At 50.1% G+C, this 24,643-nt stretch overlaps 7 protein-coding genes across 7 annotated transcripts; 4 read left to right on the top strand and 3 right to left on the bottom strand.

Annotated features, from left to right (window-relative positions):
* Window positions 1–6: 6 nt before the first annotated feature.
* Window positions 7–1,238, top strand: PFY1 (profilin, required for normal timing of actin polymerization in response to thermal stress). The gene is made up of 5 exons (XM_024467120.1): window positions 7–130; window positions 221–236; window positions 360–444; window positions 536–679; window positions 766–1,238. The coding sequence occupies exons 1-5, from the start codon at window positions 118–120 to the stop codon at window positions 898–900; spliced, it is 393 nt and encodes a 130-aa protein (XP_024325659.1). The 5' UTR covers window positions 7–117; the 3' UTR covers window positions 901–1,238.
* A 31-nt stretch (window positions 1,239–1,269) lies between these two features.
* Window positions 1,270–3,636, bottom strand: AFG2 (AAA+-type ATPase; the record flags this gene model as incomplete). The annotated part of the gene is made up of 2 exons (XM_024467119.1): window positions 3,188–3,636; window positions 1,270–3,140 (listed from the first exon to the last, which is right to left on the bottom strand). The coding sequence occupies exons 1-2, from the start codon at window positions 3,597–3,599 to the stop codon at window positions 1,270–1,272; spliced, it is 2,283 nt and encodes a 760-aa protein (XP_024325656.1). The 5' UTR covers window positions 3,600–3,636.
* On the top strand, window positions 3,637–5,472 carry VC83_03472 (uncharacterized protein). Its single transcript, XM_024467118.1, has one exon. It carries the CDS (start codon window positions 3,867–3,869, stop codon window positions 5,400–5,402), a length of 1,536 nt encoding a protein of 511 aa, XP_024325657.1. The 5' UTR covers window positions 3,637–3,866; the 3' UTR covers window positions 5,403–5,472.
* A 2,995-nt stretch (window positions 5,473–8,467) lies between these two features.
* Window positions 8,468–10,599, bottom strand: VC83_03471 (uncharacterized protein; the record flags this gene model as incomplete). Its single annotated transcript, XM_024467117.1, has 1 exon — window positions 8,468–10,599. Exon 1 carries the CDS (start codon window positions 10,058–10,060, stop codon window positions 8,468–8,470), a length of 1,593 nt encoding a protein of 530 aa, XP_024325654.1. The 5' UTR covers window positions 10,061–10,599.
* Window positions 10,600–10,987: 388 nt separating this feature from the next.
* On the top strand, window positions 10,988–12,455 carry VC83_03470 (uncharacterized protein; the record flags this gene model as incomplete). Its single annotated transcript, XM_024467116.1, has 2 exons — window positions 10,988–11,626; window positions 11,727–12,455. The coding sequence occupies 2 exons, from the start codon at window positions 10,988–10,990 to the stop codon at window positions 12,453–12,455; spliced, it is 1,368 nt and encodes a 455-aa protein (XP_024325655.1).
* Window positions 12,456–18,568: 6,113 nt separating this feature from the next.
* On the bottom strand, window positions 18,569–21,707 carry VC83_03469 (uncharacterized protein). Its single transcript, XM_024467115.1, has 3 exons — window positions 20,841–21,707; window positions 20,641–20,783; window positions 18,569–20,591 (listed from the first exon to the last, which is right to left on the bottom strand). The coding sequence occupies exons 1-3, from the start codon at window positions 21,604–21,606 to the stop codon at window positions 20,250–20,252; spliced, it is 1,251 nt and encodes a 416-aa protein (XP_024325860.1). The 5' UTR covers window positions 21,607–21,707; the 3' UTR covers window positions 18,569–20,249.
* Window positions 21,708–21,756: 49 nt separating this feature from the next.
* On the top strand, window positions 21,757–23,763 carry VC83_03468 (uncharacterized protein; the record flags this gene model as incomplete). The annotated part of the gene is made up of 2 exons (XM_024467114.1): window positions 21,757–22,391; window positions 22,453–23,763. The coding sequence occupies exons 1-2, from the start codon at window positions 22,101–22,103 to the stop codon at window positions 23,761–23,763; spliced, it is 1,602 nt and encodes a 533-aa protein (XP_024325859.1). The 5' UTR covers window positions 21,757–22,100.
* Window positions 23,764–24,643: the final 880 nt, after the last annotated feature.

The following is a 24,643-nucleotide window of genomic DNA, read 5'->3' as shown; positions in this document are numbered from 1 at the left end:
CTCCCCCCTCCGTCTCAACATTCGCACTTTTGCAACTTTTGTATCCCAAAAACACTTCCCAATAACGCTGTTTTTTTTTACATCCTCACAGCTCCCTACAGTGTTAGCGATTCCAAGATGTCGTGGCAAGGTATGTTGGATCCCCGTTCGATGGAGGGGGAGTGGGAGGCGCGGGGGGGTGTACCCCGCGGTGAGTGACGGTTGCTAACGGGTTGGATAGCATATGTTGACACCAGGTACATTACCCATCCCCGATCCATATACAGTGAGACAATGAACGAAGGGGCCTACAAAATGCACCGGCGGCGACACGATGGGACTACGGTGTCGAGTTGGAATACATGCTGATGGGGGAATAGCTTGGTGGGCTCCGGCCACGCAGACAAGGCCGCCTTGATCAGCGCTGCAGGCGACAGCGTCTGGGCCAAGACCGAGGGCTTCGAGGTGCGTACACCTCCACCACGTGTCGGGGGTTTATCTGTCGATGCTGGCGGGACGGGGGTCCAGATACGATGACGGTGCTGATTCCCAGCAGGTTAAGCCAGAGGAGATGCAGAACATCGTTGCGGCACTAGCGGGCGGCGCGGCAGCAGACAAGCTGTGGACAGAGGGTCTTCACGTTGCGGGGGAGAGGTTCGTCGTGTTCAAGGTTGAGGGACGGAGTATCTACGGCCGCAAGGTAAGCCTTGGATCCCCCCCGTTTACAGCGCTCTGTATGCAGGCTAGGAGCTGTTGGTTTGGGCAAAGTCTGACAACGTCGTATAGGGCAAGGACGGTATCGTGATCGCCAAGACCACACAGGCTATCATCGTCTCGCATTACGGCGATAATGTCGTTGCGGGCAACGCGGCCCAGACCGTCGAGAACCTCGCCGACTACCTCGTTGGCCTGGGCTACTAAGTCCGAGGAGCGTTTTGGCAGTGCTGTACGAGTCGTTTGTGCATTGGTGACCGCTCGCTGCGATTGTGATATTGGGAATAGATGGATTGGGTGGCGGGCGAAGGGGGGAGATATGCCTGTGAGGACGGGAATTTGGGACGGCAAACATTGAGGATGGTATTGATCTAGACATCTTACCTTACTCATGGATGTTTGTTGGTTGCGAATAGTGTGATGTTGGGCCGTGAATTAGGCTGGCACTTTTGCTATAGATGACACTCGCCTCTATCATTCTCTATTGCCCCGATTTGTATTTTCAGACCCAATCTAGATTCGTGACTTCTATCCTTTTACTGCCAATGCACCAAAACCTAACTCCTTACCTCCCTCTCACTCAGCCTCCACCCCATTCCCCACCCCCTTCGCCCACCTCCGATACCCCTCCACCATCTCCTCCGTAATCTGCCTCTTAACCCTCCCCATCGCGACCTTAAAATCCCCCCTCCCAACCTTCGCCCCCATATCCCCCGTCTCCAGCACGCGATCAATCACACAATCACACGCCGCCTGACAGATCCCTACAATCTCCGCACCACTATACCCCTCACACCTCTCCGCCAGCCACCCAACCTCCACATCCCCCTCCCAATCCATCTTCCTCCTCCTCCCCTCCAGAATCTCCACCCGTCCCTCTAAATCCGGCGGCGCCACATAGAGCAACTCATCGAACCTGCCCGGCCGCAACAGCGCCACGTCTAACGCCTCTGGCTTATTCGTCGCGGCTAACACCATCACCCCTTTTAAGGTCTCAATCCCATCCATCTCATTCAACAATGTAGTCAACACATTCACGCCCCCTCCACCCCTCCCTTCCCTCTTCCCTCCAATCGCCTCCACCTCGTCGAAAAACACAATACTCGGCGCCGCACCCCTAGCACGCGCAAACACTTCCCGAACTGCCCTCTCAGACTCCCCAACATACATATTCAGCAGCTCCGCACCTTTGACAGCGAAAAAATTGAATCCCGCCTCCGTAGCCACCGCGGCCGCTGAGAGCGTCTTACTGCACCCCGGCGGTCCGTACAGGAGGAGTCCTTTCTTTGGAGCCGCGCCGAGACGCGCGAGAAGCGCAGGGTGACGGAGGGGCGTCTCGACGGCGCGGCGGAGGGCGCGTTTGAGCGCGTGCTGGCCGCCGATGTCGGACCAGTGCACCTTTGGGGGGCGGAGGGTGATGTCGTGCATGGCTGTTGGACGGACGGAGAGGAGGGCGAGGTCGAGGTCGGGTTGGGTGAGGGACGGGGTGGGTGGGGTGGTTGACGCGGGAGTTGGGGTGTCTAGTGGGGCGGCGGGTGTGCTGGTTTCGGTGGTTGGCAGCTCGGGCTGCCCGGGAGGGGTGGCGGGGGTGGTTGAGGCGGAGTCACCGCGTTGACGGTGTCGTGCGAGGAAGCACGCGCGGTCGAGTAGGAGGGCTAGGTCCTCAGCTGTATATGCGTGGGTACGCTCGGCAAGACGGTCTAGGAGCTTGACTTCCTCCTCCTCCTTCGGCCCGAGAGAACGCAGGATTTGTTTCCGTGCGTCAGCATCGGGGATAGGGAGGAGGATATCCGTTGTGAATCTCCCGCGCTTGCGCAACGGGAGCGGTACAGCAGATGCAGATGCCGCCGCGGCAAGAACGACGACCTGCACAGCATCGGCACTAAGACGGGCCATCTCGTCACTAAGTAGAGCAGTGAGGGCAGGCTTAGAAGGGTCAGCGGCAGCGACCGCCTCCAGGTCGTCGAGGAGGATTATGCTTGGGGCGGTGAGGCGAGCATCCTTAAAAACCTCGCGGATAGCCTGCGTCTTAGCATCTGCATCGATGCGGAAGACGCGTCCCCAGCCAGTGGCAGCGACGCGCTCGAGGAGGAGCGTCTTACCGCTTCCATGGGCGCCATGGAGGAGGACGCCGCAGGCGCGCCTGCCCCAGGCTGGGGAGGTCTTAGCGACGTCAGAGAAGTCGGCAAGGACGTCGTTGAGTTTCTGCAAGGCGGAGTCGATGCCTGCGATTCCTGAGACGTGCAGGGTAGGGCGGGGACCGGTGGTGGGGCGCTCGAGGGCGGCGGCTTGCTCGTCGATGATTTGGACGCGGGAGGTGGGTGAGAAGTGGGCAATTTTGTTGGGGAGGGGGCGTCCGGAGAGGAGGAAGGACTCGACGATGAAGGAGCGCCGGCCTTTGAGGGTGATTTCATATAACATGTCTGTGAAGATTGATTCGGCGCGGACTGTATCATATTAGCAAGAGGGTAATAGAGTACAGAACTATACATACCGAGTTTATCCTCCAAATACCACTCCCAATGAGCTCTATCCTTCTCCTCCAGCGCCGTACCTCCGCTCACATCCCTCAAAACCACAAAATCCGCCGTAACAAGCGGTCCAGCAGCCGCAACAGCAATCCGATCCTCCAGCCGGAACCCGCAGTGATCCTGAAAGCTCTTAAACATCTGCATCACATTCCGATTTATCTTCTGCGCGCTCGGCCACGCAATAGCCTCCCGTCGAGAACCCGCATCCTCAACCTTCCACACCGAGCACGGCTGTCCTGCCTCCAGCCTCAGCTCGAGGAGGGTGTCCATGGAGAGGAAGACACGTGACACATCTTTCCGATCTGAGCGTTCTACGTTTGGCAGCGTGCGGATCTTGACCTCGGTGCATCGCTGCGCATTCCGGAGGTCGGCCATTGTATCAGAGATGTCTTTGTCTATTTTTCTCTGTTTTTCTGAAGCTCTCTAGGCGTGGAGTTGTGCTTGAGAAAGGCGTTGTCGCTGCGGAATTCTCATTCGCCAATTTTTTTGTAGTGCACTTCCTATCGACGCTTATCGCCGAGAACACTCGAAGCTCAACATCCACCTACCACCCTGCTTAACGAACTACGACGACTCGACTTGACGCACCACGCTCTGTGACCGGTCGAATCGCAGTCACCACCTGCTAGCTGGGCGAAGCTAATGCTACTGACTCGGCCGCGACACTCGCAATGCCTGTCACCGACATGGGCCGCTCGGCGGTTCCTGGCCGCGGCGCGGCTGCAGTGTTATAGCACTGACGGCCAGTCGAATCCTCCGAACATACGACGCGTTGATTTGTCGCAGACGGGAGAGGGCTCATTGGGCAGTGGGGCGCATGGAGATGGGGTTATACACAGAGAGGGTGGAAGGGTGCGCGATGGGGCGCAGAGGCTTTCACGACGGCCACCGCCTAAATTCCGGAGAAAGGAGGGAGTGCCTGGCGGAGATGGGATAGGAGCTGAACTCAAGGAGCTTGGAAGTGCCTTGAGAGATGCAAGCCTGGTCGATTCCTCAGCACCCGATCCCCAGACGACGAATGGACCTACCCCTACCCCCAAAACCCTACGAGCAAACGAAAAACCGAATACCATCCTCGAAGAGCTCTTCCCAGAGTACAAAGAAGCTCTCCCAGCTACAAACGACACCACCCCCAAATCCTTCACAGACGACCTCCCCAAGCTTGACCCAAGCACCCTCGGCCTCCCCCCATCCACCTCCTGGAAGCCCCTCAATACCCCCAAACCCGACCGCCCCTTCCTCCACCCCGACCACCAACCTCCCACCTCCCTTTCTCTCGACCCGCACACCCTCCGCCAACGCCTCGCCGCCACCGTCCTCGTCATCTCCAGCACCTCCCGCCACCTCGCCCTGAGCGACTTCATCCGCCTCTCCCCGCGCGGCTTCCACATCGAAGGCTGGACCTCTGGCATCCAGCGCGTAATCCCTGGCCGCGACCCGACGACGCTAGCGCGACAATCCCACTACTTCGTCCTCTTCTCAACCGCCGCAGCAGCGCAGGCGTATAAGGACAATATCGCGCGACTACATAATCTGAGCCGCAAATGGACGCCGACGTGCGCGACGAGTCGGATGGCGCCGGTGCCGGGGGTGCTAGTGGATGGGGAGGATGTGGCTGCGCTCGTGAGCGCGTTTACCATTGTGCCGAGCAGCCAGAAGTTGTTATTTAGTAAGGTGGTGAAGAAACCGTATCGGCCGGCGGTGGCGCGGATGATCGAGACGGGGGGGTATCATCCACTTATTACGCCGGAGGCGGGTCGGCAGGGGGGGAATCTGGTGTTGGTGGGCTTGGATCGGGGGAAGATGAATGCGTTCGAGCTTGGGCTGGCGATTGGGTTGGATGGGAAGGAGAGAAATTTGCAGTGGAGGCTGGAGGGGGGAAAGGAGGATATTGTGTTATTAGGGTCGAAGAGCGATCCTAAGGTTGCGCAACGGGAGGAAGAGGGGGATGAGGAGGAGGGATGGGATAATGAGGGTGGGGAGAGGCAGCGGGAGCAGAAGAAGGGAAAGGGGTTCAGGGGACCGCCGAGGTTTATTGTCAAGTTCAAGGATAGTGCTGAGGCGCGACGGTTTGTGCGCGCGTGGCATTCACAGATACTGGAAGGGGAGGCGCTGGAGCGTCTTGCAAAGGCGGGAGTGGGAGAGCAGGCCCAGGTCAGCGCGGAGGTGCTGTGGTAGGGTGGATGCGTGGAAGCTATTGTATATATGTATTGATAGGAGGAGTGTATATGTAAAAAGGCATAAGGTCAATGAAATGCTATAGAATATCCACCAGCCACAGGGTGGATTCAGGAGACGTGGTGGTTGAGTACGTACCGTGCATCACAGTGCTGCTACTGCCAAGTGCTGGCAGCCATTTCCTTGGAACATGCTTGTTATTTTGCTTGTTATTTTGCTTGTTATTTTGCTTGTTATTTTGCTTGTTATTTTGCTTGTTATTTTGCTTGTTATTTTGCTTGTAATTTTGCTTCCTTCTCCTCACGTAACAGTCGGGCGTCTGATGCATATACTGCCCCCCCTTCTGTAGCGATTTCCGTGCCCTTGCCTTTGCTGTTTTCTGCTCTGCTAACGGTAAGGTAACAATGTCAAGCTCGGTCTTATAGAGCTCAGCCCGATGTAAAACAACTGTAGTTCCATGTGCAAATGATTGAAACCCTTCTCTTAACGGTGATGAGAAAGCTGCCTCTACTCTCTTCTGCCAATATTTAACTGCCTGTATAGTTTGCACACTAGTTTTTGGAGTTGAGATACGGTCGTACGAAGCAAATGGCTCGTAGTCTGGTGTTTGATTCCAGGTCTCTTGTATTTTATCAATTACTAGTGGAGGATTATATGGATATAGTCGTGCATTTCTCCAACCTAATTGAATTGTCTGGACAGTTAAGGATTGCCGTCGGATTTGTGGAAGGTCGGAAAGGAACGTACGTAGCTTATACTCATAGTAATAGCTACGTACTGCTTGATCAAGTGCCTTTTGATGGAAGTGTTTGCACTGCTTAAAAACTGCTACATCAAGAGGTAGTAGATGCATAGTATGAGCAGGAAGGCAGCAAATAACAACGTTATGCTCTTCTGCTAATGTGAGAAAGCGCTCCGTTTTATGAGAGTCATGGCCGGCAAGTAATAGGAGGCAGGTGTCGTCTGGTGCCATTAAGCTCTGCAGATAGTTGAATAAAATGCATGAGGTATTGAATTGCAATGTCGTCGTTTGAATACCCACTCTCATTAACGATAACAAGAGCATTTGGCTCAAGGTTATCATTATACTATGAGTCCATGTGAAGTTTCCCCGTGATAATGGCTTCTGCATTTACTCCTTCAATTACAGTAACAGAGAGCCGATTCTTAGGATTATCAACATTGCTTTACGCCAATCGGCACAATAACAGCTGTAGATTTATAACATCCAATCATGTAGCCGGTCTTGTCAACATTCGATAAGTTATATGGCTTAATGTTGTGTTTTGTAATAAGTGCGTTATATGTAAGGAAAAAGTCCGCAACAGCCCGTAAAACCATTGATCGGTTTGCAGGGACCCCACCTTAAGTTGGTCATATATAAATTGACAAACTGCAGTATCTTGTGCTTGAGATAAAACTCGGTTTTGACCCCCGCGGGGAAGGGGAGGGGTAGTAATGTGTCGTCGGAGTGTCTCACAATTGACATTAAACTTGGGGGCAACCCAAGTAATTGTATAAGTATCTGGTTGTTTCAAGTAGAACTGCCGGGCCTTAATAAGACGGTCAGCTCGACTTGGATCGCTATTCAAAGGCATCGTAGAGGGTTGTTGTTACGACAAATATTATTATTTCATCTATGTATCAAAGTGGCGGTGTACATGCACATATCGCTGTCGCGTGCACAGATCGCTGTCGCCACCTACGAGCGAAGCGAGTGGGTGGAACACCGAGTAACGTACAGTACTTGCATAGCGAAAAATAAGGAAGATTATTAATAGCCTTAAATATAATCAAGAGAATATAGGCTATTAGCAAAGCATGCTAAAGATATAGAAGGGCCTAAAAAAATATAGATAATGCACGCACGTATCCCTTAACGAGTGGCGGCAATCCACGAGGCTCCTTTTCTATGTCATTTCATTTGTGTGGTTTCCTTGCTCTTTCTTCATTACCCATTTGTAGGGTTCCTTTGAGATTTTTCAACTTTTCTAGTCATATGTAACAGGGTGCCGCCATTATAGCACATGTGGTATATAAAGCGTGTTACGTGTATTCTGGGCGAGCCGAAATACTGTAGTCTTTTTGGCTCAGTAGGATGTAGCGCGAGCGTAACCGTCCATCATCGTTAGAACGCGGATATTTAATCTCAAAGCACTGTAACGGTCGGCACCCGTTACATTGACCCCCTAGTTAGCAAAGTAAAAAGAAGGTGGGTGGTTTGATTCTGTGACAACTTACTCGTTCCGCTACGTGTCATGTCGACAGTTTACATAACTACACAGCAACTCTCACTGTGGTCTGGCTTGATATACAGTAACCTCCCATAAACACCCTTCCCCGAAGGAGGGAACCAGAAGGAGTTATAAGCATTCCCCATCCCCGTTTAAGCACCCTTTAGCGCGTCAAGGCGCGTCAGAATGGCTGTATCTCTACGACCACCCGCGCTCCTCCACGCCACTATGAGGCTGGTAATAGGTGATTCCCATCTGCAATGCAATGCGGCTGCCTGCGACAACACTATCGTTGTAGCATGCCACGGCCTATGAATAATACTAGGTTCGGGAATTCAAAAAATGCTTAATAAAAGTGCTCTATTTCTATGAAAACAGGGACGAATACCCCTATATATATAACGGGCCGAGTGAGTGTTAACTAAATGAACTCAAGGGCTGAGTTCAAGGCGTACTGGGCTGAATCGAGGGCGTATTGAAAAGGCCTCGAGTGTAAGCTAGGTGGACGCCCCTTTTCTTACCGATTAGCTGTTCGGAATTCTCGACGCGACTCGGATGAATTCGTCTAATCACATTACTATACATCCACGTAAAGTGTGATTTCCCGAGCGCGAACCAACTTGTTGAATTCTATTGGGCTACGGCATTTACTTTCGTACGAAACTACATTAATCCGTCCTAGGTTTCAGGATGATTCATCACGTGACTCACCTCCTTACTGGTGATTCGCTCTATACATGTACGTTCTATAGAAACTGTTTTTATACTAAAGATAGAAAGTACATAAAAGATGCAGACATCCATCTTAATATCCATCCATCCCTACTTACCCTAATTGCATCGTTGTTGTGGAAATTTAATAGTAACCAAAGTCTCTTTTTCTGTCGCCTGCATATTAAGCCGAACCCCACCCACACTGATCTCAATCCCCTTTTTAGCAAAATCATCCGGAACCCCTGCGTGGGTAACACCAAGGGCGTCGATGTCGTCTCCAAAAATTGCATCAGGCTCTTCGACTAGCTCGTGGAAGAGTCTTGGATCCGCATGCTGCCGCCTGTGCCTGTGCTTAGATCCGTAGACTGGCCTCGTTACATTCTTAGTGACCTTGCGCACAGTCGGTTTTGTCGATCGAGGGATATCCGGAACCCCAGCGTGGGTGACGCCAAGGGCATCGATGTCCTCGCCGAAAACAGCATCTGGCTCTTCAACAACCTCATGCATGACGTCGACGTCCCAGTGAAGGTCACTAACACTAGGTTCAACCCGCTTAACCCTAAGCGTGCGCCTCGCATGACGAGGCGGGTCAGGGATTCCAGCGTGCCTCACACCGAGGGCATTAATGTCATCGCCAAAGATATAGTCTGGTTCCTCAACCACCTCGTGCATAACATCAGCATCCCAATGTAGGTCGTCAGAAGGAGGAACAGCGCGTTTAACCCTGACGTAGCGCCTTGGCTGGTGTGGCGGTTTAGCAGTGTTGCCAACTGAGCGAGAGGCCTTGTTTCCTGATGGGTGACCGTTGGGTGCTCCTGCATGGGGAACGCCAAGTGCATCTATGTCCTCACCAAAGATATACTCTGGCTCTTCGACGACTTCGTGGATGAGGTTGTCATCCCAATAGAGATCGTCGGCGTTTGGACGAGCGCGTCTGACCCTGATATAGCGCTTAGCCTGGTTAGCCTGCCTCGTGTTGCTGGTAGCTGTACGGGACTTCCTTGTCAATCGGGGGGCGTCTGGTGTCCCAGCGTGAGTCACACCAAGAGCATCGATATCCTCAGCGAAGACAAGGTCAGGTTCTTCTACGAGCTCATGGAAGAGCGCGGGGTCGGCGTGGACATTGGGATCGGTGTTCCTCAGCTGGCGTTTACCCTGGTGGGATTGCCTGATTGCGTTGCCAGTCGCTGTGCGGGCAGTCTTCCTCACCCAGGTAGGTGGGGTGTCGGGCTGTCCGGCATGGGTAACGCCAAGTGCATATATGTCGTCGGCGAAAACAAGGTCTGGCTCTTCGACTAGCTCGTGGAAGAGTTCGGGATCGGCGTGCGGGGCGACGTCTTTGTCGGTTTCATATTCATGTCGGGCTTGGTTTCTTGACTCTGCGTTTTGGATCTGGGCGTTCTTCGTCGGCGGATTATCGTGCGCTGCTGTCTTCTTGCCCTGCGAGCCTGGCAATTTGGCGGCTCGGTTGGCCCTATCTGTAGGCTTAAGCGGCGTTCGGCGAGCTTCGAGACTGGACATTCCGGTGAATCCTTTCGATTTAAGACTGATATAGTAGCTATGATAAGTGTAAGATAATTCATATATAATTAACGAATAGCGCACAACGCCAAATGATATATAGGGAATATGGTCACTTCCCGCATGTCGCCACCACACGGGAAGCGAGTGGGGAGGACCAATGCATAGAACTTGCGCGCTGACGCACATATGAGTGAAATCGAGATTCCGCGTGAGTTAGAAAGCTCCCTCTCGTTAGTACCGAGCTTTATGGGAACAGCTAGATGGATGGTGTTGCGCCGATATAATGAACCATGGTTACAATATACTCATCCACCACTCTCTTTTCGCCTCTTCAACTGCGTTTCGCCCTATAACCGTTGAATCGACACTTTTGAGGGAGCAAGTATGTCACGTTAGTTAGATGGATGAAGTAATTGGAAGCTCTTAGATATTCTGATCAACACTGCGATTCCCTCACCAATAGTACCATGACCTCCGTTGTCCTAAATTTCCTAATGATGATGATGTTACTTAAGTTTGTACAGATACTTTTAGCAGAGTACTGTACGTGCAGGAGAGCGGACGGGCAGGGAGGGATGGGTTGTGCAGTGAGGCGATTGTATTATTGCCAGCGCAAGCAGCCAAGAGGCGACACGGGGTCAACAGCCGTGAGGGGTATTGGATAGTCTACTAAGTGATGATCCTAAATTATTGTAATGTTAAATACATAGGATATTTGATATTCGTCTTTAATTGCAGACCTTTTGCCACCTTTGGGTCTTGGGCATAAACCACGATTCCAAAACGCTTGATCAACTAGATGGGTATGTCGTTGTTTGTGGCGATTGTCTAATAATCGGCCGAGCTAGAGTTTAAACTAAGATCTAATGGACTCATAGAAGGACAGCGGTGATATGTATATGCCACCTCTGTCCTTCTATGAGACCATTAGATCTTAGTTTAAACTTTAGCTCGGCCGATTATTAGACAATCGCAACAAACAACGACAAGACGACGACAGTACGACGGCAATACGACAACGTGATCCTTATGCAACACGTAAAGAAGGGTCTAGAAGTTTTTTTACATCAGCATTCCAAGCCGATTCCCGATCATGCAGTTCCTGAATCTAGTATGCCTGACAGGACATCGAACGATGTCAAGCCGTTAAAGATCATCATCATCGGCGCTGACATTGGCGGCCTCGCTCTCGCTCAGTTGCTCATGTCGGCGCCAGGGACCCACGTTACATGCTACGAACGTAGTGACGGCGTCAACGATCACATCGGGTATTGCGTGATGCTCACGGGTTCGACGCTGGCGATGCTAAAGCGTAAGCTAACTAAAGAGGTCTGGGCACACCTTGCACTTAGCATTGGAGAGGCGCCTGAGGGGGGCGAGAAGGTTGAATTTTTTAAGGGAAATGGCGACAAGATGTTTGTTTGGGACTCAAACCCCATGAAGGACCAGTTTGCAGTTTCGAGGTGGCAGCTAAAGGAAGCTCTTCTGCACCAGGCAAAGCCAATTCTTAGGGTACGCCACGCCTTTGAGCGCTATGAGCTTCTGCCGAAGGGGGGAGTAAGAGTATATTTTAGTAATGGAACTGCTGATGACTGCGACCTCATCGTAGGCGCGGACGGCTCTGACTCGAATGTCAAGAAACAATTCATGCCTAACGCTGGTATTAAGGACGTGGGTATGGCAATTATTTACTTCAAGATTCCCCTCACAGAAGAATCCATGGGGTTGTTAGGGTCCCCTGTCAGATCAATGGTGAATCCCCTATGCCTCCTCTTATTTACATGAGCATAAAGCTGACTCTAACTAAACCTTCTGCCCTCACAACGAATACATCATGCTTGCTAGTTGGCAGAATCCCCTCATCCCTTATGCAACGCGCTACACATCTTCCACCATTGAGCCCGACGAGTCCTTCATTATGTTCGGCGGAGGTTCCCCAGTCTCAAATTTCGACAACCGCCGCTGCGCCCCTAATAACCTCCGTCCCGCAGAACTCAAGGCTGAGGTCATCTCGCGCACCTCTAAAACCGGCATCCACCCACGCTTCGCCATGCTCGCCCAAATGGCGTGCATAGACACAGCACATGTGTTTCTGGTCCGCAAATGCGATGTCGTGCACCCCTGGGTCTCACAGAACGTCACCCTCCTCGGCGATGCCGTCTTCAACATGAGCAACATCCTAAGTAGGGGGGCAAATTGCGCTCTCCTCGACGCTGTGAATCTCGCTGAGCACATCACCTCGCCCACGTATGACCGGAGCTCGTCTACCAGCCTAGACGCCTACGTGAAAGATAACATAGACCGCCGTCAAAACGAGCGTTACCGCTCGTGCCTGTTGCAGAAGGCCATGTTCTCTTGCCAGAACCGCTTCATGGAGTTTTTGCGGAACAAGACGCTACCGCTCGCGCTTCGTAAGATTGACGACCGAGATCGCGAGGAGCATAATGTGGCCGAGACGTGGGTGGCGAATGAGCAGAACGACTTACTGCAGTCGGAGAGGGATCCGGAGTGGGTAGAGGAGCTGCGGTGGGAGGAGATCTATGAGGAGCGGCATGGCATCAAGAGGATTAGGGGCAGCTAGAGCGCAAAGAGGCTAAGGCTGAGTTGCACGATGATGCCAAGTACAGGCAGGAGGATCGGACTGCTTCCTAGCTAGGTTCTTTTAAGCAGCAGCTCTTCTACTTTTCCCCAGGGTTAGCAATTCGAATATAAACAAAAAGCGGAAATATAGAATGCTATAGAATATAAAGTCAACCTTATATTTTTAAAGAAGGTCTTCTTATTAAAGAACTTAACCCTATTATTAAAAATAAGGAAAGGACTGTTACTATTTAATGTACACAGCCTAAAACAACAACAAGAAGATAATGATAATGATAATCCATTAGTTAACGTACATGTATAACGTATTTCACGTACGAGTGGCCTACACGGGCGAGTGGCCTACAAAATCACCAAAATCTAAGTATTACAACAACTATCACCACCACCCTATATAATAACCCTTATTCAACTGTAATTGAATCCTCGTGCCTCTTGCACGTACGGGAATTATGGCCCATAATACCACATAAGCCACAACGCTTCTGTCGGCCCTTAGAGCCCAGTGTTGCCAGTAGTGTGATATTGCAATATATTGCAAATAAAATCTACTATTGCACTGCAACAATATTTGAATTCCGACTATTGCACTGCAACAATATATTGCAATATTAGTATTGCAATATTGAAGCTATTGCAATATACTGATAGTATTAGATGGGCTTTACTATCACTATCTAGCTGTCGCCTACCAACTATCCAACCATGCTGTGGAATGACCTCCCAACCACGACTTTAATGACTCTAAGGCTTCTAATGTCTCCGCTTTCATCTGGTTTCTCTTATCTGTCATTGTAGCCTTTGCACTAGAGAATAGGCGCTCTGGTTCAGCCTCCATTGCTGGTATTGATAGAATATCTAATGCCATAACTGCGAGTGCAGGGTAGGTTGTCTTTTGCTCTAACCACCATGCTCTTGGGTCTACAATAGGTGTGCAGGCAGCGTCACAATATCGTATGTATTCGTCTATAGTAGGTGCTTGTTGTTCTTCCACTTCTGAAGGCCCGTCTTGGGTTTTGTGGCTTGTTCAATGGTAGTAAGAAATGGAAGCTCTGCCGCTTTGTATTGGCTCTTCCAAAGATCTTGCACTGCCTCTTTTGCTGCTATAACCCATTCAAGTGGCCAATGGGCATCAAAATAGGTCCACTTCTGTGATGGTATTAATACCATTGCAGCGGTATATACAGCTGACCTCTCTGTCAGGGTATAATATTGATTCAATTTGGCCCAACCCAAGTTTATCATTGGCGCCATAAATGCATCATCAATGTACTTGATTTTCTGCTGCTCAAGGTGATCTAAGAGGTAATCCATTGTAGGCAAGACTCTTTCAAGTGTAGCCTGTCGCCCTTCTGTTGCAAGGGTTGCCTCTTGAAAAGCCTGTAGGACCTCGTGGATATGCTCAAGCTTGGTCCACTCTTCAGGTGCTAGCGTATCCAACTGAATGTCAGCTTTGTATTGAAAGCAATAAAGGTCAATTGCAATCCTGATATCAGCCTGGATCGCGCGATCGATCATTGCAAACCAAGAGTTCCAGCGAGTCTGTTGATCTCTAATAAGACGCCTGCCATGGCTTAACTGTAAAAAGGTCTCTTCTCTCTGGGGACTACGTTGAATGAATACAACGATATTATGAAGCTTGCCAAGAGGACCCTTTTGACGCCACAGATCCATTTCTAACTCGGTAGGAGTAGTGTATATACCAGGGTTGCTTTCAGAAGAGAATGCCTCGTTATCATATCCAAAGAGGAAAGCCTGGGCAACAAGATTGATAATATGGCCATTGCAACGAAGCCGATGATGTATAGCGTTATATTCAATGTTATACTCATTAAGTAGCAGGGCCGAAAGAGTTGCAATCATAGTATCATTATTAGTTGCGTTATCCATCATAAAGTACCTAGTTTTGAAGCAATTCCAAACTCTGCAATTACCTTCACAATTATGAGGGCTTGATTCTCTCCTGTATGCCTTCCATGGATCTCTCGTAAGCCAAGCACTGATTGACAAAGATCTCCGTTCTCTGCAATATAGTGGCCAATAATGCCAACTAGAGGAAGCTTGTTCGGAGAAGTCCAAAGATCCACGGTAAAGTGAATCTTTGAAAGTGCTGACTGTACACGTGCTATCACTTGGTTTCGTTCGTTGTCGTAGCATCTCATTGTCCATTTATGTATTGTACTGTGACTTGTTGGAAGCCAGTTATTGACCTCTGGATTAAGGTATGCAAGGAGGTTTCTGAATTCAGAGATTTCGACTATATTGAACGAGACCGAACAACGTGATATCCATTGAATAAAGAGCTGCTCAAGAGTTGATGGGTTGATTGTGGTTGATTGAACTGAGTCAAGACGACTGTCATACTGACATTCGTTGCACTCAGTTTGCTATCAAACTCAAGAGCAAACTTGGAAATCTCCTCCTCAAACCTACAAGTCACTATACATATTTTGGCTTATCACACCAACAACAAGAGCAATACTACTCAACGATTGCTACAACCATCTATGATTCATTACACATCATCGCTCCTTAGTTACTGGGCCGATATTACCACATAGCATATCTCTACAACCCTCTATGATTCATTACATGACATCACTCATACTACCACATGGCATATCTCTACCAACTAGAGGCCTAGGAGCATGAACGATAGCTCTAAAAGCTCCTACAAACCTCTATGATTCATTACATGTCATCGCTCTTTAGTTACCCACAAGATTGGTTAAGTTATGACATAATTTGTCTATGACATAATTTGTCTATGACATAATTTGTCTATAGGGGTACTCTGACCTTGGACCTCCTTTTACTTCCTATAGGCTACGAACCTAAGAGATGGTTCTATGGGATTCTCTTATGTCGACTACAGTTACCAAGCCTGGTAAGTCATGGAAAGTCTTGGAAAATGAGAGAACTACACTCCTTTAGCATAAATAGGATTGCCCTTTCCTTAAGAAAGGGCAAGCAGACAATACAGTAAATCGACTATCACATACTTCCACGTCTTTTCCAAGCTTCCAAGCATTCATCTTGTTACTCCTTGTTTCTGAAAAGTCAGTGAGGTGTTAACCTCTGACTTACCCCGGAGTTCCCAGACTCAACATTTGTTGCAACTTGTCTGAACCACTTCACTACATCACACACCTGATTGCTGCATTGTGGAATAGTCTAAGCTATGACCCTTTGGCTCTGTTTTCTAAGACAGTGTGTTGTCTTAGTAAATTCATCCCTTCCTTGGGTGGCTAGATTCTCACATCTGGTGCACCCACCATTACAACGACGTCGTTTGTATTGCGTTTCAAGGCCTGGTGCCATCGCAGTAGATATACTTAATTGCTGAAGGGTGTTTTGTTGCTCCCGGCTATCAACAATCTCATGTACTGTAAAGACACAGGGCACCCAGCTCACAGTAATAGCATATGAGAGTGCGAGTCGGAGGCTAAACGGATGCTATCCTATAGGTCTACTATGAAGGATACAAAAAAGATGAAGAGAGGAACCCCCGTTGAGTCAATTTCCTTAAGTACCCGAAACGGGTCCGACTCGGATAACCTACCCTAATGCTCCCCACGTGACCGTAACCTGCCCGACTCCGATGCTTTCCATCACTGAGGGCTTTGGCATCCTTACATGTACAGTCTGTAGATGAACTGCAATAAATGCTGTACCACTAGACTCTCTGTACTCCTTTGGACAATACTTGCAACGCCAGTATATAGCCTCAGAGCCTTCCTGTTGATATATTGTGTCAATTGGACCCGGCATATGCTTCCATACAAAGGATGTCCGCGCCCGACGCTTTTCTGTTGGTTTTCGTCTATATCGTTTGGTAGAAGAGGAGGATGTGACGGGATCGAACGATTCGAGGTCTGGAGTATCGTGGCTAGAAAGAACACTTGATTCAGGGGGTGGCGATGATGCGCCTGAAGGGTCCATTTTGTCTTGATACAATAGTATTTACATTAAAGGCTTCAATTTCTACAGGACAAGAGATCGGTGAAAACTCTATCTCATACCCTGTTAATATTGCAATATCCTAGTCATATATTTGTAATGGTGGGTGCACCAGATATGAGAATCTAGCCACCCAAGGAAGGGATGAATTTACTAAGACAACACACTGTCTTAGGAAACAGAGCCAAAGGGTTGTAGCTTAGACTATTCCACAACGCAGCAATCAGGTGTATGATGTGGTGAAGTGGTTTAGACAAGTTGCAACAAATGTTGAGTTTGAGAACTCAGGGGTAAGTCAGAGGTTAGCACCTCACTGACTTTTCAAAAACAGAGAATAACAAGATCAATGCTTGGAAGCTTGTAAAAGACGTGGAAGTATGTGATAGTCGATTTACTGTATTGTCTGCTTGCCCTTTCTTAAGGAAAGGGCAATCCTATTTATGCCAAAGGAGTGTAGTTCTCTCATTTTCCATGACTTTCCATGACTAACCAGGCTTGGTAAATGTATTAGAAATCAAGTGCGACCCACAACTAGCTTGCTAATCATGTAGTGAACGTAAGAGAATCCCATAGAACCATCTCCTGGGTTCCTAGCCTATAGGAAGTGAAAAGGAGGTCCAAGGTCAGAGTACCTATAGACAAATTATGTCATAACTTAACCAATCTTGTGGGTAACTAAGGAGCGATGACGTGTAATGAATCATAGAGGGTTGTAGAAGCTTCTAGAGCTATCGTTCATGTTCCTAGGCCTCTAGTTGGTAGAGATATGCCATGTGGTAGTATTGGCCCACCCCCTTAAGGAGGAGATTTTCTTAATAACTTGTTCAATGAGTGTCCAAATGATATGCTGTGATGTATGTAGCATAAACAGATGTAGTAGAAGAGTTTGCAGCAATCGTTGAGTAGTATTGCTTCTGTTGTTGGTGTGATAAGCCAAGATATGTATGGTGACTTGTAGGTTTGAGGAGGAGATTTCTAAGTTTGCTCTTGAGTTTGATAGCAAACTGAGTGCAACGAATGTCAGTATGACAATATTGCGATAGGTAATTTTGAATATTGCACTGCAACAATATCGTAGTTTTTACTATTGCACTGCAAATAATATTGCAATAGCTAGTAACGTACATGTATAACGAACCGGCCAAACAAGCGAACTGGCCAATCTATTTTACACCTTAAATCACGAATTTCATAACTTAATATCTCAACAACCCTTTAATAATAAGTTATAAAAATATGTACTTAGACTTTTATAAGCATTTAAAGTACTCTATTTGATTTTTAAAGCAATTAGTATTGTAGTTATTAAGATATTGAGTTTTAGCCCCCACTTTTGACCTAATTCTTAGTATCTTAATAACTACAATACTAATTGCTTTAAAAATCAAATAGAGTACTTTAAATGCTTATAAAAGGCTAAGTACATATTTTTATAACTTATTATTAAAGGGTTGTTGAGATATTAAGTTATGAAATTCGTGATTTAAGGTATAAAATGGATTGGCCGGTTCGCTTGTTTGGCCGGTTCGTTATACATGTACGTTGGTCAAATACTACTGCCAACACTGTTAGAACCCAACTGCCGACTACTCTCACTAGCCACCTCCGTATGGACTTGAGCTTCAACCTTAGCACTCTCAAGGATATCCTCCCCCTTTTGTATAGAGAGACTACCCCCTTGCATTATACGCCTCTTGCGCTTCCTTTCCCTCCTCTGTTTCTGTTCATTTGCTACTTGTAGAGCCTTAACTTCTGCCTTAAGTAGAACAGTAGAATGCATCATAACCTAAGCTCCTTTAGCAAGCTGGCTTAGTACGTCATTAATTGAGCTAGGAGAGCTATTCTGGTGTCGTACAGCACGGTTCTTAATATGCTCTGTTTGAAAACCAAGCTCCTCCATTATAGCTTGAGGAGTCTTTGAAGTCTAATTGTCACGCTTAACTATTAGAGGAGTCGGAGTCTAGGCTTGTGCGTTTCTTACTCTGTGACCGCCTGTGTTGCCTGATATGCACAGCCGTCCGATAAGTGTTCAAAGGAGGCATCTAATCACTTAGTGCTGCAATCAACAAGCCAGCTACTCATAAATAGAGGTAAAGAGACAAGTCCTATCATCTTAAATAGTTGGTATAGATTCTCGGCAAAGGCAATCCCTCATCAGACTTTTAGGCGGCACGAGTGTCTGTTAGTTGATTTAAGCGCTGGTGGAGTTATTAGCGACGAAAAATATCTCGACAAATATCACACCATCAAAAGGATGAGCAATAAACGCCGGGCATTCGTCTCGATTCACTATCGTGGTGCCCTTTCACTCGGGGGGAACAGACAGCGACTGGGCTACGCGGCATACCATTGGGGGATTCTCATCTCACCTAAAGTCTACAAGGAGCCTGATTGCTACACATTCGATGTCAGTGATACAGCCAGGCAGATCCAGAAACCAGGGTGGATCATAATCCGAGCCATGAATGGATATTCCGGAGCAACCCAACCGTTAGTGGCAGCTTGCTCAGCTTGATAATGATCGGAAAGATTCCGAACTGAGTTGAAATATCAGAAATACCGACACGTCTTCAGTCCAGCCCAGTCCCTCAAAAAGATGCAGGCCCCGAACAGAACTGTGTTACGTGGGTGATGTCTGCTATAATTCGACATAAACAAGTTCATGGATGCTGGAATCGAGTTTGCTGATAAGACTTTAGCGGACAAAAGTGGCACTCCTGCAACAGTTGCAAAAATGAACTATACAACTCGAAAGATCTGAGATGGTGCCAGTATCTTGCGATTTTCACAGTTCTTTTCCCGCCAGGAATCCACGTCAACCCTTCAAGAACGGGAGTTAAGCCGCCAGCTCCATTGCAGAAAGAGAGAGATATCAATAGCTAGCCAACCATTATATACTGAATATCATTCGTTATTATTGCGATACACGTACATATCTAGCAAGGGCTAGGGTTATGACCCTTAATACCAGCTTCATACAGCCGCTGGAAATCTCGGGCTGTGTTGGCGTGGATAACACTGACAGGCCTGTTTCCCAAAGCTTGGTTTTGAAGCTGCTTCTTTGCTGCCAGAATCGGGGGATCTCCTTTTGCACCTGCCTCCTCCGCCGTTGAAGTGATCCCGGTTGAAGGTCTTCCTTGTACATCCAACACAGTCTGAAACTCTTCTTTCGACAGCGCAGTGTTTGCTTTACTACCCGTAATCTCGTAGTAATCAATGCCAGTTAACGTCGCTTCGAAACCTGGCGAAGGGAAGTCATCATGATGAGAAACGTATTCTCCTGGTTCGCATCCACGAATACCATTCCCGCAACATCATTGGGCCATAAATGCAGGAACTCTCTTGCTGTAATGCCACCTCGCGTATGACACAGTATAACATACGGTGGATTAACGCTCGTGTTTTTGAGGAGGGTGTTGAGCTTGGTAGCTATAGAAATGGCGTTGATAGCTTTTGGAGCATTGGCTGGTCCTTCGCTTCTCCCCAATCCCGATCGATCGTAAAACAAAACCCGTGAAAACGGTTCAATTAGTCGTCGTACGGCCACCCATTCGTCGATAGTACTCCCAAGGCCTGTCATTAACACGACGATTGGTTTGCCTTCTCGTCGGTCGGGACCCCGAGACTGCCATGTAGAGACTGTGAGAGATTTGCGAATAATTGATGGATTGAAGATGTGATTATTCTTCAGAAAATTCGGGGGTTTCCGCTTTCGTTTTTTGCTTGTGGCTGTTCATATGTCTCTTTATATATCCTGTACCTTCGCTTTTTGTTTGCCGCGGTTTATACGTATCCCCTATTGTACAATTCCCATCTATAACCTTGCTTTCTCTGCCCCCTCCGCCTCCATCCTCCTCGCCCACTTCCCTACAACACCCACTAACCTCTCCACCTCCTCAAAACTGTTACCCGCATGCAAACAAACCCTTACCCTCTCCCCTCCCACCGGCACAGTCGGTGTAACAATAGCGCGTACCATAAACCCCGCCGCCTGGCACTCCCTCGCCAAGTCGCGTGGCCTCGGTGTCAGCAGCGAGAAAATAGGGGATTCCGGACAGAGATACGGGATATGTAGGAGGCGGTTTGAGGGTGGTAGCGAGAGGGCAAGGAGGTGTCTGTGAAGGTGCGATACCAGCGCCCACATATGCGCCGCAGGCTGGATAGGTGTGAGTAATGGGGAGGGCAAAAGCAAGGGGGAAACGTACAGCGACAGTTCCACCGTCTATCATGAGATCATAAACGGTGCGGATAGCTACGAGTGAGGGGTAGGACATGAAGGTCGTGTAGATGAGCGGGCGCGCATAGTTAATCAGATACTCCCGCGCCAACGGCGAGCAGAGCATAATCGCTTCACACCATCATCAGCTCAGCGAACGTTAGTCAGCCGGCGGGAATAGGAGCATACCTCCATTACACGCCAGCGCTTTCCCGAACGTATGTAGGCGCGCAAATACCCGTCGTTCGAGGCCAAGACTACACACAACCCCCCGCCCATTCTCGCCATATAGGCCAGTTGAATGCGCCTCGTCAACGATGATCTTCCCATTTCCCATGGGCAGCAGCCTCTCTACAGCTTCCACAATCGCAGCAAGCGGTGCTACGTCGCCATCCATACTATACAGACTCTCCACCGCGAGGAAGACGCTCCGCTTCCCCGTCCTCACGAGCGCATCCCCTGCCAGGACCCTCTCAAGCACGTGCTTCAGATCCTGGACGTCGTTGTGCCGGAAGGGTAGGCGGACTCCAGCACGTGAGAGTCGCATCCCTTCGTGCACGCTGGCGTGAATGGCAGCGTCATAGACGACTACGTCGCCTGGTTGGGGCACGCACGCGAAGAAGCCCGCATTGGCATCGAAGCCGGCGTTGAAGAGGCAGCCGGCCTCGGCGCCGTGGAAGGAGGCGATATCGGACTCGAGGTTTTCTGCGTAGGAGCTGTTCCCGTCGAGGAGGCGGGAACCGCCGCTACCAAGGCGTTGGGGTGAGGAGGGGAAGTGGGCAAGGAAGGAGGCGTGGAGGCTTGGGGACGAAGAGAGAGAGAGGAAATCGTTGGAGGAGAAGTCGGTGGAGGTGGGAGGGGAGAGGGTGAGGGCACGGAGGGAAGAATTGGCGGCGCGCTTGGAGAGGTTGAGGCGCATGGAGGTTGCGAGGGCGTCGGCTGGGGGGTCGGCCATGGTGATTAGGGGGAGGGATGGCGGACTTAGAGGGGGAGGGAGGGAAGGATGGACTTCGGATGGATATATGGTAGCTATATGGATGTCGTTTTTGTCTGGACCGCGGGGTGGAGAGTGGAGAGTGGATAGAGGCCCATATTTTATATTTTAGACATCATGGAGCTGCCGTTCGTAGCCGAGCATTAGCCCCGCGAACCGACTTTTAACGATAATAATGTGGATATAGGGGAACTAGGGGTGGGTATATGCATGTGTATACAAAACAACAACAAAAAAGCGTTGGGGTTGATTAAATACGACCATCTCGAGCAAAGCCAAAGTTATATTGCGCTGTAAAATATCTCGGCGGTTGATGGTTGGCGGCGAGATCCTGACCCCGTACGATTTGTTCCTAGTAGCCGATCACAGGGCGGCCGACCACCGACCACCGACCACCGAACACCGAACACCACCGAACACCGAACACCACCAACCACCAACCACCAACCACCAGCATGCCCGCCTCTGGAATCACGGGATCTATCTTGCGGCGCTCGTTGCGCGCATATCAGATCTATGGCGCGAATACTGGTGTTGGCAAGACGGTCATGTCGACCATCTTGTGCGGTGCGCTACATCGCGCTTTCCCTCAGGAACCCGTCTGGTACCTGAAGCCGGTGTCGACGGGCCCGCTTGACGACGCCGATGATGGACACCTCGCGCGGTTCTCGCCGAGCACGAAGACAAAGACGTTATTTCAGTTCGGAGAGCCCGTGAGCCCCCATATTGCCGCGAGGGGCGCTACTGTAAGATGCCGAGAAGAAGAATTTATGAGTCAGTGATATCAACTTGCTAATCACTTTCTAGCCGCTCTCTGATTCGTCAATTCGGGAAAAGATCCAGGCGCACCTGACGTCGTTTTCTCAGGATGGAAAGGGGACGCTGCTTGTCGAGACAGCTGGTGGAGTGCATTCTCCTACGCCGTCTGGGAGCTCACAGGCGGATCTATACAGACCCCTACGTTTGCCAGTCTTATTAGTTGGTGATCATCGCCTTGGAGGCATCTCGTCATCCATCTCGGCATTCGAATCCCTCCATATCAGGGGCTACGACCTCAACTCCGTTCTACTATTCGAGGATGAGCAATATCAGAACCATGAGTATCTACGCGACTACTTTGGCGAGCGTGGCATATCGGTGCTCTCACTCCCCCCACCCCCGCCACAGGAGAGCAACCGGGAGACCGATCAGGCGCGCATGGGAGACTACTACCTCGAAATGAGCGAGCGCAAATCCGTTATCGACATGGCAACCTCCCTCTCCACCTCTCACACCTCCCGCCTCGACAGGCTCGACTCAATGGCCGACAAAGCTCACAAACACATCTGGTACCCCTTCACACAGCACCGCGGCATCACCCCTGAGAAACTCATGACCGTCGACTCCGCCCACGGCGACTTCTTCCAGACCGTCTCACCCCCATCCTCCGAGATCGTCCTGCAACCCACCCTCGACGGCTCCGCATCCTGGTGGACGCAGGGCCTCGGGCACGGTAACCCCGCTCTCTCCCTCGCCGCTGCCAACGCCGCCGGCCGCTATGGCCACATAATGTTCGCATCAGCTATTCATGAGCCGGCCCTCGCGCTGGCGGAGCTATTGCTGGAAAACCTACAGAATCCGCGGATGCAGCGGGTATTCTACTCCGACAATGGGAGCACAGGCGTGGAGGTAGCGGTTAAGATGGCGCTGACGGCTGCGTCGGTGCGGTATGGGTATGGGGATTCGCAGGAGGTGGGTGTTATTGGGCTGAAGGGGAGTTATCACGGAGACACCATTGGGGCGATGGATTGCTCGGAGCCGTCGACGTATAATGAGCGTGTGCATTGGTATCGTGGGCGTGGTCACTGGTTTGATTTCCCGCAGGTTAAGATGAAGGAGGGGGAGTGGGTGGTTGAGCCGCCCGAGGTGGGTGAGAGGGAGTTTGGACCGGCGATGAGGTTTAAGTCGCTGGATGAGGTTTTTGATATGGAGGCCCGAGATGGGTCGCCTGCTGCGGAGACGTATAGGAAGCATATTCTCGAAACACTCGACCGGCTTGTTCGCGTGGAAGGAAAGACCTTCGGCGCGCTAGTCATGGAGCCCATCATGCTCGGTGCAGGCGGCATGCTCCTTGTGTAAGTTCCCATTAACCCCTCCATTTTCACACACCTACTGACCCTCCCAGCGACCCCCTCTTCCAACGCACCCTCATAAACACCATCCGCGACTCGCACTCCCTATTCTCCGCCTCCCCTGCCCCAACCGACCCAAACAACTGGACCGGCCTACCCATCCTCTTCGACGAAGTCTTCACAGGCATCACCCGCCTCGGCCCCTTTAGCCCTTCCACCCTTCTTGGTACCCAACCGGACATCTCGGTGCACGCAAAGCTACTTACTGGTGGACTTGTCCCGCTCGCCGCCACCGTCGCGAGCGAATCCATCTACGACGTATTTCTTGGGGACGAGAAACGCGACGCGCTTCTGCATGGACACAGTTACACAGCCCATGCGGTTGGGTGCGCAGTGGCCGAGGCGTCGGTGAAGGAGTTGTTGCGGATTGAGGGTGGAGAGGAGTGGGAGGCATTCAGGGCACCGTGGGGGAAGACGAAAGTGGATAGTGTACTGGGTGGAAAGGTAGGGGTGTGGAGTATGTGGTCGCCAACGTTCCTAGACAGTGTATCACGCCACGGAGAGGTAGAAAGTGTGGTTGCGCTCGGGTCTGTGCTTGCTATTAAGCTACAGGATGAGAACCCTGGTATGTCCCCATCTCCGTTTATTTCTCCCATTTATATGCCTCATTTGGAAACATGCTTACATCACCCGCAGGATACACATCCACCGCAGCGATAGGGCTGCAATCTGCGCTCTCCCGCGTTGAGGGAGGGTTTGGGATCCACTCGCGCGTGCTGGGGAATGTATTTTATGTGATGGCGAGCCAAACCACAACGATAGATGTTGTGAGGGGGATTGAGGAGCGGGTGATCCAAGCGCTGTAGACATATGGGATTTTAGATTTA

This window comes from Pseudogymnoascus destructans (assembly GCF_001641265.1).
Source record: "Pseudogymnoascus destructans isolate 20631-21 unplaced genomic scaffold scaffold_6, whole genome shotgun sequence".
NCBI lineage: Eukaryota > Fungi > Ascomycota > Leotiomycetes > Thelebolales > Thelebolaceae > Pseudogymnoascus > Pseudogymnoascus destructans.
Note: the sequence above shows the minus strand (reverse complement) of the source record. Positions and strands in the feature narration are given on the sequence as shown.